This window comes from Salmo salar, chromosome ssa13, assembly GCF_905237065.1.
Source record: "Salmo salar chromosome ssa13, Ssal_v3.1, whole genome shotgun sequence".
NCBI lineage: Eukaryota > Metazoa > Chordata > Actinopteri > Salmoniformes > Salmonidae > Salmo > Salmo salar.
Genome location: NC_059454.1, coordinates 16725526 through 16743088, shown reverse-complemented (window position 1 = coordinate 16743088; position 17563 = coordinate 16725526). Strand labels below are relative to the sequence as shown.

General features: G+C 43.5%; 1 protein-coding gene across 1 annotated transcript in view; it reads left to right on the top strand.

Annotated features, from left to right (window-relative positions):
- The window catches only part of cacna2d3a (calcium channel, voltage-dependent, alpha 2/delta subunit 3a), a 328563-nt gene that overhangs the window by 41832 nt on the left and 269168 nt on the right, over positions 1-17563 (top strand). Inside the window, exon 3 of the mRNA XM_045692990.1 lies at positions 3978-4094. Coding sequence (XP_045548946.1) covers positions 3978-4094 — 117 coding nt within the window. The remainder of the gene's footprint in view (positions 1-3977; positions 4095-17563) is intronic.

Sequence of the window (17563 nt, the reverse complement as noted above, 5' to 3'; positions counted from 1 at the left end):
TGCGATGCGTGCTGCTTTGTTCTGGACCAACTGCAATTTACCTATGTCCTTCTCCGCCGCACATGACCACACAGCTGGGCAGTAGTCCAGGTGCGACAAAACTAGGGCCTGTAGGACCTGTCTGGTCGACTGAGATGTCAAGAAGGCAGGGAAAAGCGCTATCATGGTGAGACCTCTTCTCATTTTAGCAACCGTTGAGTTCATATGTTTTGACCATGATCGCTTGCTACCTAGGGTTACACCCAGAAGTTTAGTCTCCTCAACTTGCTCAATAGCCACATTATTCAATAATAGATCTAAAGGTTTAGTGTTGAGCCAGTGATTTGTCCCAAAAATTCTGCTTTTAGTTTTTTTGATGTTTATCACCAGCCCATTGCTAGTTCCCATTCTAAAACTGACCGGAGTGCCATGTTAAGAGACTCAGTTATTATTTTATTGTATAAGGACCTGCCCCCGCAATACTACAGCACAATTGACATGACCATTTTCTTATTTTATTTAACCTTTTTTTATACAGGATTTTCTCATTGAGATAACATCTCTTTTCCAAGAGAGACCTGGTGCAATAGCAGCAGAGGGAACAACGTTTCAGACAAAACAACTTACATACACTAACACAACATTGAACAAAACTATAGACACACATACAATACAACAATTACATATTACGTAAAGAAACACACATGTCATAACTAAAAAACAGCTGTCCTAAAGACAATTACACTCTTCTATGATATCTACATCGACCAAGTGTTTAAACTCCACCACCGTGACTAGATCATCACATTTTAAAATGTTCAGGAGAGAATTCCAGGACCACGGAGCTGAGTAACTAAAACTATTTCTACCGTGACCTGTTCTAATTCTTGGTACTGTTAGAAGCAAATGAGAACTGGACCGTAATTGATATTTATTTAATGACCTGATTAAAAAAGAACAGAGATAAAATGGCATTTTACCAAATATGGCCTTATAAATCAGGGTATACCAGTGTTTAAGCCTACGCAAGGTCAATGACGACCAGCCAACAGCGCGATAGAGATCACAATGATGTCTTACACGTTTTTGATAATGAACCTGAAAGCCGCATGATATACTGAATCAAGTGCTTCCAGGGTAGTGGTTGAGGCCTGTACAGTATATATAAGTTCACTAAAATCTAAAACCGCCAGTAATGTACATCGTACCAGCTCCTTCCTGGCCTCCAGAGAAAAACAAGCCTTATGCTGGTAATAAAAATCTATTTTCAGCTTGAGCTTCCTTATCAAGTTCTCCACATGGACAGTGAAGCTCAGCTTGTCATCCACTCACACTCCCAAATATTTGTACACTTTAACTTGCTCTATAGTATGTCCAGCCAATGTAGCAATGACATGATTAGTAACATGCCTGGCATTTGAAAATACCATGCATTTTGTTTTACCTGAATTTAGAACCAGCTTTAAATCATACAGATTCTGTTGTATGGTGTTAAATGCTCTTTGGGCATTTTCAAAAGCTAAAGATAAACTACTACCACTTGAAATAAAAACAGTATCATCTGCATAAAAATGAACATCCACTGTTTCAATATGATCCTCAGTGTTGTTGATATACAAAAGGAACAACAGTGGGCCCAAAATAGAACGTTACGGAACACCTGAGCACAACTCTATGGAATCAGATTTACAACCATCCGCCATTACACATTGTGTACGATTTGATAGGTCATTTATAAACCAATCTAGAGGCTTTTTATTTTTTACAATTTTATTTAACCTTTATTTAACTAAGCAAGTCAATTAATAACAATTTCTTATGAAACGCATGACCATTAATTCCACGACATTTTAACATTATCACCAACACGGTATGGTCCACGGTGTCAAATGCCTTGGACAAATCAATAAAGACAGACACACAATGTAACTTCTATCAAGAGCACAGTGGATGTCATTTAAAAACTTCAATGTTGCTGAAACAGTGCTGTGGCCAGACCTAAAACCTGATCGCATTCCATTTAAGATGTTGTTTTCTTGGAAGTAGACCTTTAGCTGCCTACTAACTAAGGACTCCAGTACCTTTGACAGTACAAACAGTTGTGATATGGGCCGATAGTTGTCAAGTAGCAAAGGATCTCCACCTTCCAGGAGAGGCTGTACTAAAGCAGATTTCCATAACTTGGGGATTTCCTTAATGTCAAGTGTGAGGTTAAAAATACACGTTAAGGGGGAGCAATTATGTCTACAGCTTGGTGTAAGAGGCAGGGGTCTAGATCATCAGGACCAGGGGATTTCTTTCTATCCATTTCTTTCAGGGCTTTACGCACTTCTGAAACAGAGAAGGATGAGAAGGAGAACCTGGTGAGGAAGGAGTACACAGGGGTGTCAGGTAAAATCACCGGGGGCTTTAACATTTCAGATAAACTGCCTGCATCTAGAAAATGCTTTCAGAATGGAGGTTCTCTCAGTTACAATCTGTGTGTCTACCAACTATTGTTTGGGAAGCTGTGTATCTTTTTTGCACTTTCACTACTTGCCAAACTTTGGAGGGATTATTTAAATGATCCGAAGTAGATTTAAGGCAGTGGTCTGCTTTGGCCAATACCTAACTCGTTAATTAAAACAAAGGCATAATTGACATAAACGTGAGCGTTGCTGGTAAACAATGAAATCACCGATATGAAACGCAAAAAAAAACAAATAACAAGAGGTGCAAACTGGAAATCAGACATATTCCTCCACACCTCCCACACTCGAAAGACAATACTATTGCACAATTGACATTACAATGGACATTATCTAACTCTCCAGTTAATTTAAATGATGCCGTGTAGTAAACAGACTCCTACCATAATTCACTCTACAATGAACAGGAGTAAATGTTTACGTCTCTCACTTTGCTGTCTTTCTGTTGGGCAGTAGCAGCCTGCAGAGTGTCTTACTCGTAAAGCCATTTCATTTAGTTGCATTTCCTCTTGCTTTCCTTTTTGGTGGCGACCAGTTTTGCAGATCATGAACGAAATCCCAAATTTCCTCATCCACCCTAGACATCCTCTCTCTTTCTCTCTTTCTCTCTCGCTCCCCTACTTGCTCTCGCTCTCTCTCGCTCTCTCTCTTCATCCCTTCCCTCTCTGGGTAGCTATAGGATGGCGTGAGATCGTTGCGTCTAAGCCCTTTGGCAGAACATTAGAGAGGCCAGTGCCATTTGATACCCCGGTAATCTTCCATTAAATCCCCTTGAGACTCAAACACAGCCGCCCTCAGCTCCGCAGGGAAACATTATTCCTCAGATGATCTTTAGAAAAACACGTTCCAACCAGGCACAGAGTGTGTCTGTCTCTGTGTGTGTGTCTGTCTCTGTGTGTGTGTCTGTCTCTGTGTGTGTGTCTGTCTCTGTGTGTGTGTCTGTCTCTGTGTGTGTGTGTGTGTGTCTGTGTGTGTGTTTGTCTGTGTGTGTGTTTCTGTGTGTGTGTGTGTTTGTCTGTGTGTGTGTGTGTGTGTGTGTGTGTGTGTGTGTGTGTGTGTGTGTGTGTGTGTGTGTGTGTGTGTGTGTGTGTGTGTGTGTGTGTGTGTGTGTGTGCTGAGAGTTTGTGGCATGTACAAGTGCTGGAATTATTACGACTTAATGTCACCGCCCCGATGAGGTTGGTGGTGAATGTAAGCACCCCACTGTTACACACTAATGAGATTTAACAGAGCTGATGTGGTCACTGGACATGGTGAGGCCTGATTTATGCTGTGTGTGTGCAAAGATAATGCTTTGCTAAGTGTGCATGTGTGTTCGTGCGTGTGTGTTGGTGGGGTCGATATGTCACTGAATGGGGTTGGAATGGGTTTTGTGGTTGCCATTTGCGTTACTTAGGTTACGTTGTTGGTCAAATTATATGAATACATGACATTTTAATACATTTTCTGATTTTGCGTGTTTTCTTACAAATGTTCTTGCTACAATGTGTATAATGAGGTCATATGTGTGTGTACGTGTGTTTCTTACAGAAGTATAAGGAGTTTGAGCGAGCGGTGCGTGTAGAAGAGATAGATGGATTGAGGTTGGTGAAGAAGCTGGCTGAGAACATGGAGGAGATGTTCCACAAGAAGTCTGAAGCCATGAAGGTGAGTCAGTCAAGTCGACTGTCAAGTCTACTGAGTCAGTCAAGTCAATTCTGCACTACTGGAACAGAGGAAATGGAACAATTGTTAGAGAACACCAAATGAACACACTGGACCTGTTCAAACCAGTTTACACAGCCAGATCACCCGTGATACAAGTCAGTATTCGACGTCCATCCATGTCTGAGGACGTTGGGAGATGACATGGAAACCGGCCACTAGGGGCAATAGCGAGTGATGTTACCTTCAAGTAGGTTTTGGTTTTGCTAGGGCATTGTGGACAGGCATCAGCATCTGCCTCTGATTCTAAAGGTTGAAAGTTCAAATCCAGAAATAGAAAGTTGATTTTTGATTTAAGCCTATCCCAAACCTTAACCATTCATAGTTAATGCCCAGCCTTAAGATTTCGGAGTTAATGCCTAAACTTAACCGTAAACAGTTCGAAATTTGACGTTTGAGAAACGGATGAACGTCTAATTCTGGCGTGAGACTGTGAGAGCTAGTTGAGTTTACAACATACATCAGCATGTTACCACATCAGAGACCATACAGTATGGTGATTATGATGGATTGCATAGCTGTAATACGGTGTCTACCACTTTATGCTGACTCAATGAACTTTACCTTGTAAGAATGAACTCACTTCATTCTGCAACAACAAACACCTCTCTCTCTCTCTCTCTCCCTCTCTCTCTCTCTCTGTGTGGCTGAGAGCCATCTATCTATCTATCTATCTATCTATCTATCTATCTATCTATCTATCTATCTATCTATCTATCTATCTATCTATCTATCTATCTATCTATCTATCTATCTATCTATCTATCTATCTATCTATCTATCTATCTATCTATCTATCTATCTATCTATCTATCTATCTATCTATCTATCTATCTATCTATCTGTCTGTCTGTCTGTCTGTCTGTCTGTCTGTCTGTCTGTCTGTCTGTCTGTCTGTCTGTCTGTCTGTCTGTCTGTCTGTCTGTCTGTCTGTCTGTCTGTCTGTCTGTCTGTCTGTCTGTCTGTCTGTCTGTCTGTCTGTCTGTCTATCTATGAATCCATCTATCTATGAATCCGTCCACCCATCCAGCCAGCCAACCATCCCTTGGTGTCTGTGTCACTCTATTGATCCTCTCTATCCCAACTATCTAAGAGGCCACTTTGGGACAGATTTAGGAGCTGTGTGTGTGTGTGTGTGTGTTTAATGGGGAGGGAGGGGTAGTGAAGGATGAAACCACGGCTCTCAGCTTTTATAGCTGCAGGTGATAGATCCTATCAGAGCTTACATGCTGCTGTTAACAGAAATTGGATTTCTATCTGAGTGTGTGTGTGTGTGTGTGTGTGTGTGTGTGTGTGTGTGTGTGTGTGTGTGTGTGTGTGTGTGTGTGTAGGTTTACATTAGTGGATTTGGTTATTTCAGCCACACCTGTTGCTGACAGGTCATGTAGTTTTGGTTATGTAGTTCAGCTAAACCTAGGGGTATGGCAGGACTTTTTGGGAAGTTGAAGCTCATTTACTGTATTTCTACCCCAGCCATTCATGATCATTAATGGCCATTCCACAGACATTTAAACCTGATATTGCAGTGATCATTAATGGCCGTTCCACAGACATTTAAACCTGATATCGCAGTGATCATTAATGGCTGTTCCACAGACTTTTAAACCTGATATCGCAGTGATCATTAATGGCCGTTCCACAGACATTTAAACCTGATATTGCAGTGATCATTAATGGCTGTTCCACAGACTTTTAAACCTGATATCGCAGTCATCATTAATGGCCGTTCCACAGACTTTTAAACCTGATATTGCAGTGATCATTAATGGCCGTTCCACAGACATTTAAACCTGATATCGCAGTGATCATTAATGGCCGTTCCACAGACTTTTAAACCTGATATCGCAGTGATCATTAATGGCCGTTCCACAGACTTTTAAACCTGATATCGCAGTGATCATTAATGGCCGTTCCACAGACTTTTAAACCTGATATCGCAGTGATCATTAATGGCCGTTCCACAGACTTTTAAACCTGATATCGCAGTGATCATTAATGGCTTAATGGCCGTTCCACAGACATTTAAACCTGATATCGCAGTGATCATTAATGGCCGTTCCACAGACTTTTAAACCTGATATCGCAGTGATCATTAATGGCCGTTCCACAGACTTTTAAACCTGATATCGTAGTGATCATTAATGGCCGTTCCACAGACTTTTAAACCTGATATTGCAGCCATTGATGATCACCACAATATCAGTTTTAAAGGTCTGTGGAACCACGTGTACAATGTTAACCACTACTCAACCTCATCATAAATTGACTGATTTACTTGTGGAACGGCACATACAGTGCAACTGTCACGTCATGACCAGTAAAAAGGGTTGTTTGTTATTGTAGTGTAGTCAGGGCGTGGCAGGGGGTGTTTGTTTAGTGTGTTTCGGGGTTTTCGTCTTTTGTTTTGTGTAAGTGTTTTGGTTTGTTTTTTCCTTCAATAAAAGAAGATGATTCATATACCCGCTGCGTTTTGGTCCACTACCTACAATGACGCTTATGACAGCAACGTGAAATAGATGCTTAATACACAGTATCAAGTCACAACAAGGCCAATTTCAAATGCTTACATCAATGTGAAAGTAACTGGAGCAAAAAACAGCTGACTCGAATGCAATCTGCCAAATAAATCCTACACATGCATTTCAAAGGACTTACTTAGGCATGTAATCTACAACGACATATTAAGACATACAAAATCGACCAAAGAATGACAAAAATCACAAAATACAAAAGGAAACTCTACACATTTACAGTTTTTCTCAGTCGCTTTGGTGCATTTTTCACATCATCCCTAACATGTACAAAATAATAAGTGCATTTCTCAGAACAATTTGTACAAACTGCAATATACAATAGATGTGTTTCTAAAGCTAGTCAGTCACTAAAAATCCCTAGTACATCTCTCAAAAGTAAATATTCATGCCAATGATCATGTCAGTGTCATCAGAATGATACGTCATTGAGTCATTGTTCACGAACAAGGTCGTCAAAATGTTTAGGCATGTTGTCAATGGAACTGTGTATTTTGACAATATTACCTGATGTAAACTTAGGCTACAGTTTGGATGACAGTTACTGTATTGAAAATGCACAAGGCTGCACTTCTATGGCATATATCAATTTCAACAGTACTATTTACATATTACTGTATGTGGGTTATAGATTGAAAGAGACTGGACAACCCAGGGGGCACAAAGGAAAAAAAACTAAATTAGAAAGAAACACAGGAAACCACCCCTAAGGCACATCTTTGCCCGCAGCACTGTTCTAGTGCTGTCTCTACACATCCAGACCTTCCTGTCTGTCGGCCCACATATTCTCATCCACATCACACCGGATATTTTCCCTTCCAATGCGCCTTATCCATCCTCTGCAGGCGTCTACTGTGATGTCCTCACATGCTGCATCCATTGCAGCCAGCAGGGTCATCTGTGTGTGTGGCTGACGATCGTACACCTTCCACCTCCATGCTGAAAAGAACTCCTCAATTGGGTTAAGGAATGGTGAATAAGGTGTGAGGAATTCTATGAGCATCCTCGGGTGGGTCACAAACCATTGCCTTATGATGTTTGATCGATGGAAACTCACATTATCACAAATGACCACATACTTTGGCAAATCCTCTCTAAACAGACCCCTCTAATCATCAGGGATGAGAGCCCTGTAGAGAGTCTCTAAAAAGTTGAGTAGATGCTGGGTGTTGTATGGCCCTATAAGGGGGATATGGGTTAGGACACCATGCTCCGAAATAGCAGCACACATGGTTGGCCTGGCAAATCCACAGTAGCTCTGTGACCGATGATATTCCGACCCCGCCTTCTGCATCTGGTCAGGTTGAAGCCAGCCTCATCCACGTATACAAAGTTGTGAGAGGGTTCACTTGATTCCAACTCCATTATACGCTATATCCCAGAACACACAGTTGAATTTGTTTTGGTAAGGAAGAGTGACATAAAATGTACATATATTACATGTTCCTTCCACAGCAATGGAAATGTGTGCAGTTTATGCTTACTGTACTATGTATCACTATAAAATGTTGCTGTAAAGTAGTGACATAGGTATATGTTTTACCTGTACATACTGGTACCGTAGCTCCTTAACTCTGTCCTCATTCCTTTGGAATGGTACACGGTACAGCTGTTTCATACTCATCTGGTTTCTATGCAGCACCCTGTCGGTGGTTGAGATGCTAACCGTATGGATGTTTTCAAAGACATCGTTGTCTTCTATAATGGTCCTTTGTATTTCCCTGAGTCTCATGGCATTGTTTGCTCGGACCATGGTGCAAATAGCCTCCTCCTTTTGAGGTGTGAAAAGGCGTCCTCTGCCACCGGTTTGAGGTAATCTTGCAGTCCTATGTGGGGAAAAATGCAGTGATGCATCGCACACTTTCACATAGACAAAAACTATGTGAACACACATTTTACTGTAAAACATACAGGTGGGTGCATGTAAGGTGCAGTATGTATCTGTATAGAGTATATTTCTGTATGCTGTGAAATACAAGTGGACTACTGTAATATGAAGCATTGTAGGAAGTATACAGTATACTGCTTATATACAGTAACTGTGCACTGTACATTGGTGGACATACCTGTTCTCTCTTCGAAACGTTTGAACTATTGAGGACACGGTTGATCTTCCAATATTCGGCTGCACCCTTCGACCCGCCTCAGCCATTGTAAGGCCATGATTGACAACATGGTCTACAATAGTGGCCCTTATGTCATCAGATATGCGCCTATGTCCTCTTCTGCCTCTTCCTCTGTTTTGCCTTCCACCACGCATCCTTGCTCCTCTTCTTCCTCTTCTTGGCTGTTGACCCTGTTCGTTTCCTGGTCCATCCATTATTGGAAAATTGCAACTCTGTGTTGTGGTCTGTCTATATATGCTTGCCAATTGATTCTTCATGAGATGCACCTTTGAGCAATTTAGACAACTGGTTGATTGTTGGTTGAACTAACACTTTACATTCCTTCATGAGTGAGGGTCAATTTCACCTGCACCATTCATCAATTCACGTTTTTGTACAAAAGGTCTAATAGAAATGTGTAAAACTATGCTTGACAGTTTATGACAAATAGTTCAACAATTTTGCATGTAATGGCTTAAGCAAGGAACTAATGCCTAGATGTTTTGAGGGGTAAGACTATTCAACAGAGAACCATCTACTATATTTTGATCAACATGACATGAGCAATTGAAAATGTGGAAAAAAGCTGACACTTGTACATTATCAATTGCAATATGTACAAAAGCAATTGCAATTTGTTCAAAGGAATAAGAAATTGCTTTAATGATGTGCACAAGTGACTAGATGATTTGGAATTTGTACAAGTAGTATCAAGAATGGCACTTTTGATCTAAGAAATGCACCAAAGCGACTGAGAAAAACCGTAAACCATGTCCATGATTATGCACCGCTGAATGGACAGCGCCTCGGTACAGGTAGTCATAGTTCCGTGGTGTGGTGCTGAATGGACAGCGCCTCGGTACAGGTAGTGATAGTTCCGTGGCGTGGTACTGAATGGACAGCGCCTCGGTACAGGTAGTCATAGTTCCGTGGTGTGGTGCTGAATGGACAGCGCCTCAGTACAGGTAGTCATAGTTCCGTGGCGTGGTGCTGAATGGACAGCGCCTCGGTACAGGTAGTGATAGTTCCGTGGCGTGGTACTGAATGGACAGCGCCTCGGTACAGGTAGTCATAGTTCCGTGGTGTGGTACTGAATGGACAGCGCCTCGGTACAGGTAGTCATAGTTCCGTGGCGTGGTGCTGAATGGACAGCGCCTCGGTACAGGTAGTTATAGTTCCGTGGCGTGGTACTGAATGGACAGCGCCTCAGTACAGGTAGTCATAGTTCCGTGGCGTGGTACTGAATGGACAGCGCCTCGGTACAGGTAGTCATAGTTCCGTGGCGTGGTGCTGAATGGACAGTGCCTCGGTACAGGTAGTCATAGTTCCGTGGCGTGGTGCTGAATGGACAGCGCCTCGGTACAGGTAGTCATAGTTCCGTGGTGTGGTGCTGAATGGACAGCGCCTCAGTACAGGTAGTCATAGTTCCGTGGTGTGGTGCTGAATGGACAGCGCCTCGGTACAGGTAGTCATAGTTCCGTGGTGTGGTGCTGAATGGACAGCGCCTCGGTACAGGTAGTCATAGTTCCGTGGCATAGGGCTGAATGGACAGCGCCTCGGTACAGGTAGTCATAGTTCCATGGTGTGGTGCTGAATGGACAGCGCCTCGGTACAGGTAGTCATAGTTCCGTGGTGTGGTGCTGAATGGACAGCGCCTCGGTACAGGTAGTCATAGTTCCGTGGTGTGGTGCTGAATGGACAGTGCCTCGGTACAGGAAGTCATAGTTCCGTGGTGTGGTGCTGAATGGACAGCGCCTCAGTACAGGTAGTCATAGTTCCGTGGTGTGGCACTGAATGGACAGCGCCTCGGTACAGGTAGTCATTGTTCCGTGGCGTGGCGCCTCTGTCTTGAAGCCACCTATAGAATTATTACGTTTGTGGGCAGTTAGACACTCCAACTCCTGTTGTAACTAACCTGATTCAGCTGATCAAACAGCTAATTATTAGAATCTGGTGCGCTAGATTGGGGTTGGAGAAAAAAGCTACAGGACGGTAGCTCTCCAGGAACAGGGTTGGAGGGCCTGGCATAGGCTTATATTGAATCGTAACTGGCACACAGATCTTTAGAAATGGTAGGATCAATTGTAAATTGGCACTGAAAATGGTTTCCGACCCCCTGCTAAAGGCTATATGAAGCCATATTTGATACATTATGAATATGGTATTCAGGTGAGGTTATCTATGAGATTATGTGTTTACTGTTGTGCGCATTCAGTTTGCCTACAAAATAGCTTTACACACATACCTCAATGGAATATTAAACTTTGTGGAACGGCGCGTACACTCTACTATGACAGTGTCATAGTTTCGTGCGCTTTCCACTAACATTGTCTTGTTGCGCTGCATTCAAAGATGTTAGTTACATCAGAAGGTGCAAAGTTATGGGCAAAGACACTAAACATTCCCATCAAATTATATATTTTTATTGATCAAATAACATTGAAAACAACCACTTCTTTTGTGCAGTATTAATATAACAGCCTTAGAAACCACTTTATGTAAATGTACATTACTGTATTGCACATAGGCTGGTCATCTAGGTTTGTACCTGTACTGCAGGAGGCTGCTGAGTGGAGAACAGCTCATAATAATGGCCAGAACGGAGCAAATGGAAACCATGTGTTTGATGTATTTGGCACCACTAATTCCATTTCAGTCATGGGCCCGTCCTCCCCAATTAAGGTGGCACCAACCTCCTGTGACCTTTAAACTTTCCACCACCATGAAGAAAAACATTATCAGATTAATTGTTTTGTATAGATAATTATCACACTCAAGTTACAAATGCTGGTAAACACAAAACAAATCACAAAAGTAGTGCACTGAGGCTTTACTAGTCCTGCATTAGTGGACTGAAATAGGGAAAAAGGAAAGGGGGATACCTAGTCAGTTGTACAACTGAATGCATTGAACTGAAATGTGTCTTCCGCATTTAACCCAACCCCTCTGAATCAGAAAGACATCTTCAGTGCGGGCATTTTGTCACTGCAAGACAATGTGTAACCGATGTGAAATGGCTAGCTAGTTAGCGGGGTGCGCGCTAATAGCATTTCAATCGGTGACGTCAATCGCTCTGAGACCTTGAAGTAGTTGTTCCCCTTGCTCTGCAAGTGCCGCGGTTTTTGTGAGCGATGGGTAACGATTCTTCGAGGGTAGCTGTTGTCAATATGTGCAGAGGTTCCGTGGTTCGAGGAGAGGGACGGAAGCTATACTGTTGCAAATGCTGTGATAGCCTACAATTGTTATTGTCTTTGAAACCAAAAACATAATCAACAAATCAAATCAAATCAAATGTATTTATATAGCCCCTCTTACATCAGCTGATATCTCAAAGTGCTGTACAGAACCCCATCCTAAAACCCCAAACAGCAAGCAATGCAGGTGTAGAAGCACGGTGGCTAGGAAAAACTCCCTAGAAAGGCCAAAACCTAGGACGAAACCTAGAGAGGAACCAGGCTATGAGGGGTGGCCAGTCCTCTTCTGGCTGTGCCGGGTGGAGATTATAACAGAACATGGCCAAGATGTTCAAATGTTCATAAATGACCAGCATGGTCAAATAATAATAATCACAGTAGTTGTCGAGGGTGCAACAGGTCACCACCTCAGGAGTAAATGTCAGTTGGCTTTTCATAGCCGATCATTGAGAGTATCTCTACCGCTCCTGCTGTCTCTAGAGAGTTGAAAACAGCAGGTCTGGGACAGGTAGCACGTCTGGTGAACAGGTCAGGATTCCATAGCCGCAGGCAGAACAGTTGAAACTGGAGCAGCAGCACGGCCAGGTGGACTGGGGACAGCAAGGAGTCATCGTGCCAGGTAGTCCTGAGGCATGGTCCTAGGGCTCAGGTCCCTCGAGAGAGAGAAAGAAAGAAAGAAAGAGAGAAAGAGTGAATTAGAGAGAGCATACTTAAATTCACACAGGACACTGGATATATACTCCAGATATAACAGACTGACCCTAGCCCGCCGACACATAAACTACTGCAGCATAAATACTGGAGGCTGAGACAGGAGGGGTCAGGAGACACTGTGGCCCCATCCGATGATACCCCCGGACAGGGCTAAACAGGCAGGATATAACCCCACCCACTTTGCCAAAGCACATCCCCCACACCACTAGCCCCCACACCACTAGAACAATATCCTCTAAATAGAGAGTTCAGTTGTGTTTATGTTCATACCAATATCTTACCTGAAACCAAAATTGCACTAGCCTACTGGGCGACAGGCGACTGAATGAAATTAAGAATTAGGCCTTCAGCTATCACAACCTATAATTTAAAAGCAATAAAATTGCTTTTGGTTTCGATTGGTCACCAAAAAAAGGAGGGTTTCCCACCTCCTGCCTGCCCACTTCCCAATCCCCAATTCAATTAACCCCAATTCAATTAAACCCTGGCTATCACCACATGGGGCAGGCAGGACCCCTTATTGGCGAACAATGAACTGAAACCTCGAAAGAGTCATGAATCTACAAAACCCTCGTTCACATGTTGTTCAACATAAGGGGATTATTGGAGCTGTCATTTGTGATTAAAAAGTGTGCTTTAAACAATGGGCATTTGTTGATTGCTAGGCATGCAAATAAGAGGATTTCTTGATGCATTTGAAACGAGGTCTAGTTGTGGCCGCAACCGGACTAGAATGTGAAGGACTCATGGCGGAATGCTTCGCTTACTGCCGTGAGGGCAATAAGCACAATATCATTTGCAAACTGCAGCACGCCAAACGATTAATTCTAGAGTTCGAGTTTGTTTTGGTTCAACAAAGGTGTGTCCATAATAACATTCAATAATCAACTAATTACATTCATCCTTGCACCAAGTGCTCAATGATCGGTTTGAAACTTTTTCTTCTCTATGCTGCCTGCAGCATGATCTATTTTCCTGCGCACATTACCGGTCAAAAGTTTTAGAACACCTACTCATTCAAAGGTTTTTCTTTATTTTACTATTTTCCAAATTGTAGAATAATAGTGAAAGAGATCAAAACTATGAAACAAAACATATGGAGTCATGTAGTAACCAAAAAAGTGTTAAACAAATTAAATATATTTGATGACAGCTTTGCACATGCTTGGCATTCTCTCAACCAGATTTACCTGGAATGCTTTTCCAACAGTTTTGAAGGAGTTCCCACATATGCTGAGCACTTTTCCTTCACTCTGCAGTCCGACTCATCCCAAAATATCTCAATTTGGTTGAGGTCAGGGGATTGTGGAGGCCAGATCATCTGATGCAGCACGGTTGCAGTGTGTTGGGTCATTGTCCTGTTGAAAAACATATTATAGTCCCACTAAGCCCAAACCAGATGGGATGGCGTATCACTGCAGAATGCTGTGGTAGCCATGCTGGTTAAGTGTGCTTTGAATTCTAAATAAATCACAGACAGTGTCACCAGCAAAGCACCCCCACATAACAACACCTCCTCCTCCATGCTTTACGGTGAGAAATACACATGTGGAGATCATCCGTTCACCCACGCTGCTTCTCACAAAGACATGGCGGTTGGAACCAAAAATTGCAAATTTGGACTCCAAACCAAGGACACATTTTCACCGGTCTAATGTCCATTGCTCATGTTTCTTGGCCCAAGCAAGTCTCTTCTTCTTATTGGTGTCCTTTAATAGTAGTTTCTTTGCAGCAATTCGACCATGAAGGCCTGATTCACACAGTCTCCTCAGAACAGTTGATGTTGAGATGTGTCTGTTACTTGAACTCTGTGAAGCATTTATTTGGGCTGCAATCTGAGGCTGGTAACTCTAATGAACTTATCCTCTGCAGCAGAGGTAACTGGGTCTTCCTTTCCTGTGGCAGTCCTCATGAGAGCCAGTTTCATCATAGCGCTTGATGGTTTTTGCGACTGCACTTGAAGAAACTTAAAAAGTTCTTGAAATGTTTCGTATTGACTGACCTTCATGTCTTAAAGTAATGATGGACTGTCGTTTCTCTTTGCTTATTTGAGCTGTTCTTGCCATAATATGGACTTGGTCTTTTACCAAATAGGGCTATCTTCTGTATACCCACTCCTACCTTGTCACAACACAACTGATTGGTTCAAATGCATTAAGAAGGAAAGCAATTCCACATATTAACTTTTAACAAGGAACACCTGTTAATTGAAATGTACCTCATGAAGCTGGTTGAGAGAATGCCAAGAGTGTGAAAAGCTGTCATCAAGGCAAACGGTGGATATTTTAAGAATCTAAACTATAACATATATTTTGATTTGTTGAACACTTGTTTTGGTTACTACATGATTCCATGTGTTATTTCATAGTTTTGATGTCTTCACTATTATTCTAACATTTGGAAAATAGTAAAAATAGTAAATTCCTTGAATGAGTAGTTGTTCTAAAACTTTTGACCAGTAGTGTATACGTCCGACAGTTGTTGTTGGAGCACGTCCCTGGACCCGCTGAGGCGGAGGAGCTTAAATGAATCCTGCTGTATGACTCATTGCAGCCAGCGCTAGCAACGACTTAAATGAACGAAACACTCAGAAAAAACTAACAATGACTCTCAGTCAGTAAGTCAGTATGTAGTTGTTAAAAAATAACGAATTGTTCGCAAACTGCACATCACTAATTGGAATGATTTTAGTCTACATTTTTTTGCCTACTTAAATGTTTGGGTCTTGACCAACTGCCCTACCCTGCTATAAGTGTGTTATCATTTCAAAGCCCTGACTCTCTACCCTGACTCTCTAGCCCTGACTCTCTACCCTGACTCTCTAGCCCTGACTCTCTACCCTGACTCTCTAGCCCTGACTCTCTAGCCCTGACTCTCTAGCCCTGACTCTCTACCTTGACTCTCTAGCCCTGACTCTCTAGCCCTGACTCTCTACACTTACTCTCTACCTTGACTCTCTAGCCCTGACTCTCTAGCCTGACTCTCTACCCTGACTCTCTACCCTCACTCTCTAGCCCTGACTCTCTAGCCTGACTCTCTACCCTGACTCTCTACCCTCACTCTCTAGCCCTGACTCTCTAGCCTGACTCTCTACCCTGACTCTCTACCCTCACTCTCTAGCCCTGACTCTCTACCCTCACTCTCTAGCCCTGACTCTCTACTCAGACTATCTAGCCCTGAGTCTCTACTCTGACTCTCTACCTGGATTATCTAGCCCTGACTCTCTACCCGGACTATCTAGCCCTGACTCTCTACTCAGCCTCTCTACCCTGATTCTCTACCCTGACTCTCTACTCTGACTCTCTACCCTGACTCTCTACCCTGACCCTCTACCCTGAATCTCTACCCTGACTCTCTACTCTGACTCTCTAGCTATGACTCTCTACCCAGACTATCTAACATAGATATTGTATAGTGAAACCAGTCTCCTCCTGTTAATAGGTTAACATTTCCTTCTCCATCTTGAATGTCATTCCCTCAGCAGTGGGGGTCTTAGAGTGTGTTAACCCCATGGAGCCATGAGTAGCTCTGTCAGCTTATTGATTGTGTTTGGCTGGTGTGTGTGTGTGTTTGTGTTGGTGGGGGATTATGTAGTGGGGGATGATGTAGAGGGGGATGATGTAGAGGGGGATGATGTAGAGGGGGATGATGTAGTGGGGGATGATGTAGTGGGGGATGATGTAGAGGGGGATGATGTAGAGGGGGGTGATGTAGAGGGGGATTATGTAGTGGGGGATGATGTAGAGGGGGATGATGTAGTGGGGGATGATGTAGTGGGGGATGATGTAGAGGGGGATGATGTAGAGGGGGATGATGTAGTTGGGGGATGATTTAGAGGGGGATGATGTAGTGTGGGATGATGTAGAGGGGGATGATGTAGAGGGGGATGATGTAGAGGGGGTGATAGAAGTACCGTATAATTGAAAGACAAGTAGGGAGCAGCATGGAGGGAGGGAGGAGAAAGAGGTGGGAGGAGGAGGGTTAGACCAACTGTTCCTTACTGAACTGTGCTCTCCCACTGGACTGATGTGGTGTGATGTTGAGGCCAGAACACTGGGCTGAGGTGGTGTGATGTTGAGGCCAGAACACTGGACTGATGTGGTGTGATGTTGAGGCCAGAACACTGGGCTGATGTGGTGTGATGTTGAGGCCAGAACACTGGACTGAGGTGGTGTGATGTTGAGGCCAGAACACTGGGCTGATGTGGTGTGATGTTGAAGCCAGAACACTGGACTGATGTGGTGTGATGTTGAGGCCAGGACACTGGGCTGAGGTGGTGTGATGTTGAGGCCAAAACACTGGGCTGATGTGGTGTGATGTTGAGGCCAGAACACTGGGCTGATGTGGTGTGATGTTGAGGCCAGAACACTGGGCTGATGTGGTGTGATGTTGAGGCCAGAACACTGGGCTGATGTGGTGTGATGTTGAGGCCAGAACACTGGGCTGATGTGGTGTGATGTTGAGGCCAGAACACTGGGCTGAGGTGGTGTGATGTTGAGGCCAGAACACTGGGCTGATGTGGTGTGATGTTGAGGCCAGAACACTGGGCTGATGTGGTGTGATGTTGAGGCCAGAACACTGGGCTGATGTGGTGTGATGTTGAGGCCAGAACACTGGGCTGATGTTTCTTCTTTATGTATCTCAGACAGAGAAGGGACACCTCACCTTTTCTGTCTGCCCCCTCCCCCTCCCCAGTCCCCTGTGTACCCCCTCCCCTGTCTACGCCATCTCCCCCATCTGCCTCCCGCTCTGTCTGTTCCATGGCTTACCCCTCCCCTCTCCTCTCCTCTCCTCTCCTCTCCTCTCCTCTCCTCTCCTCTCCTCTCCTCTCCTCTACTCTCCTCTCCTTCTCTCTCTGGTAAAGTCAT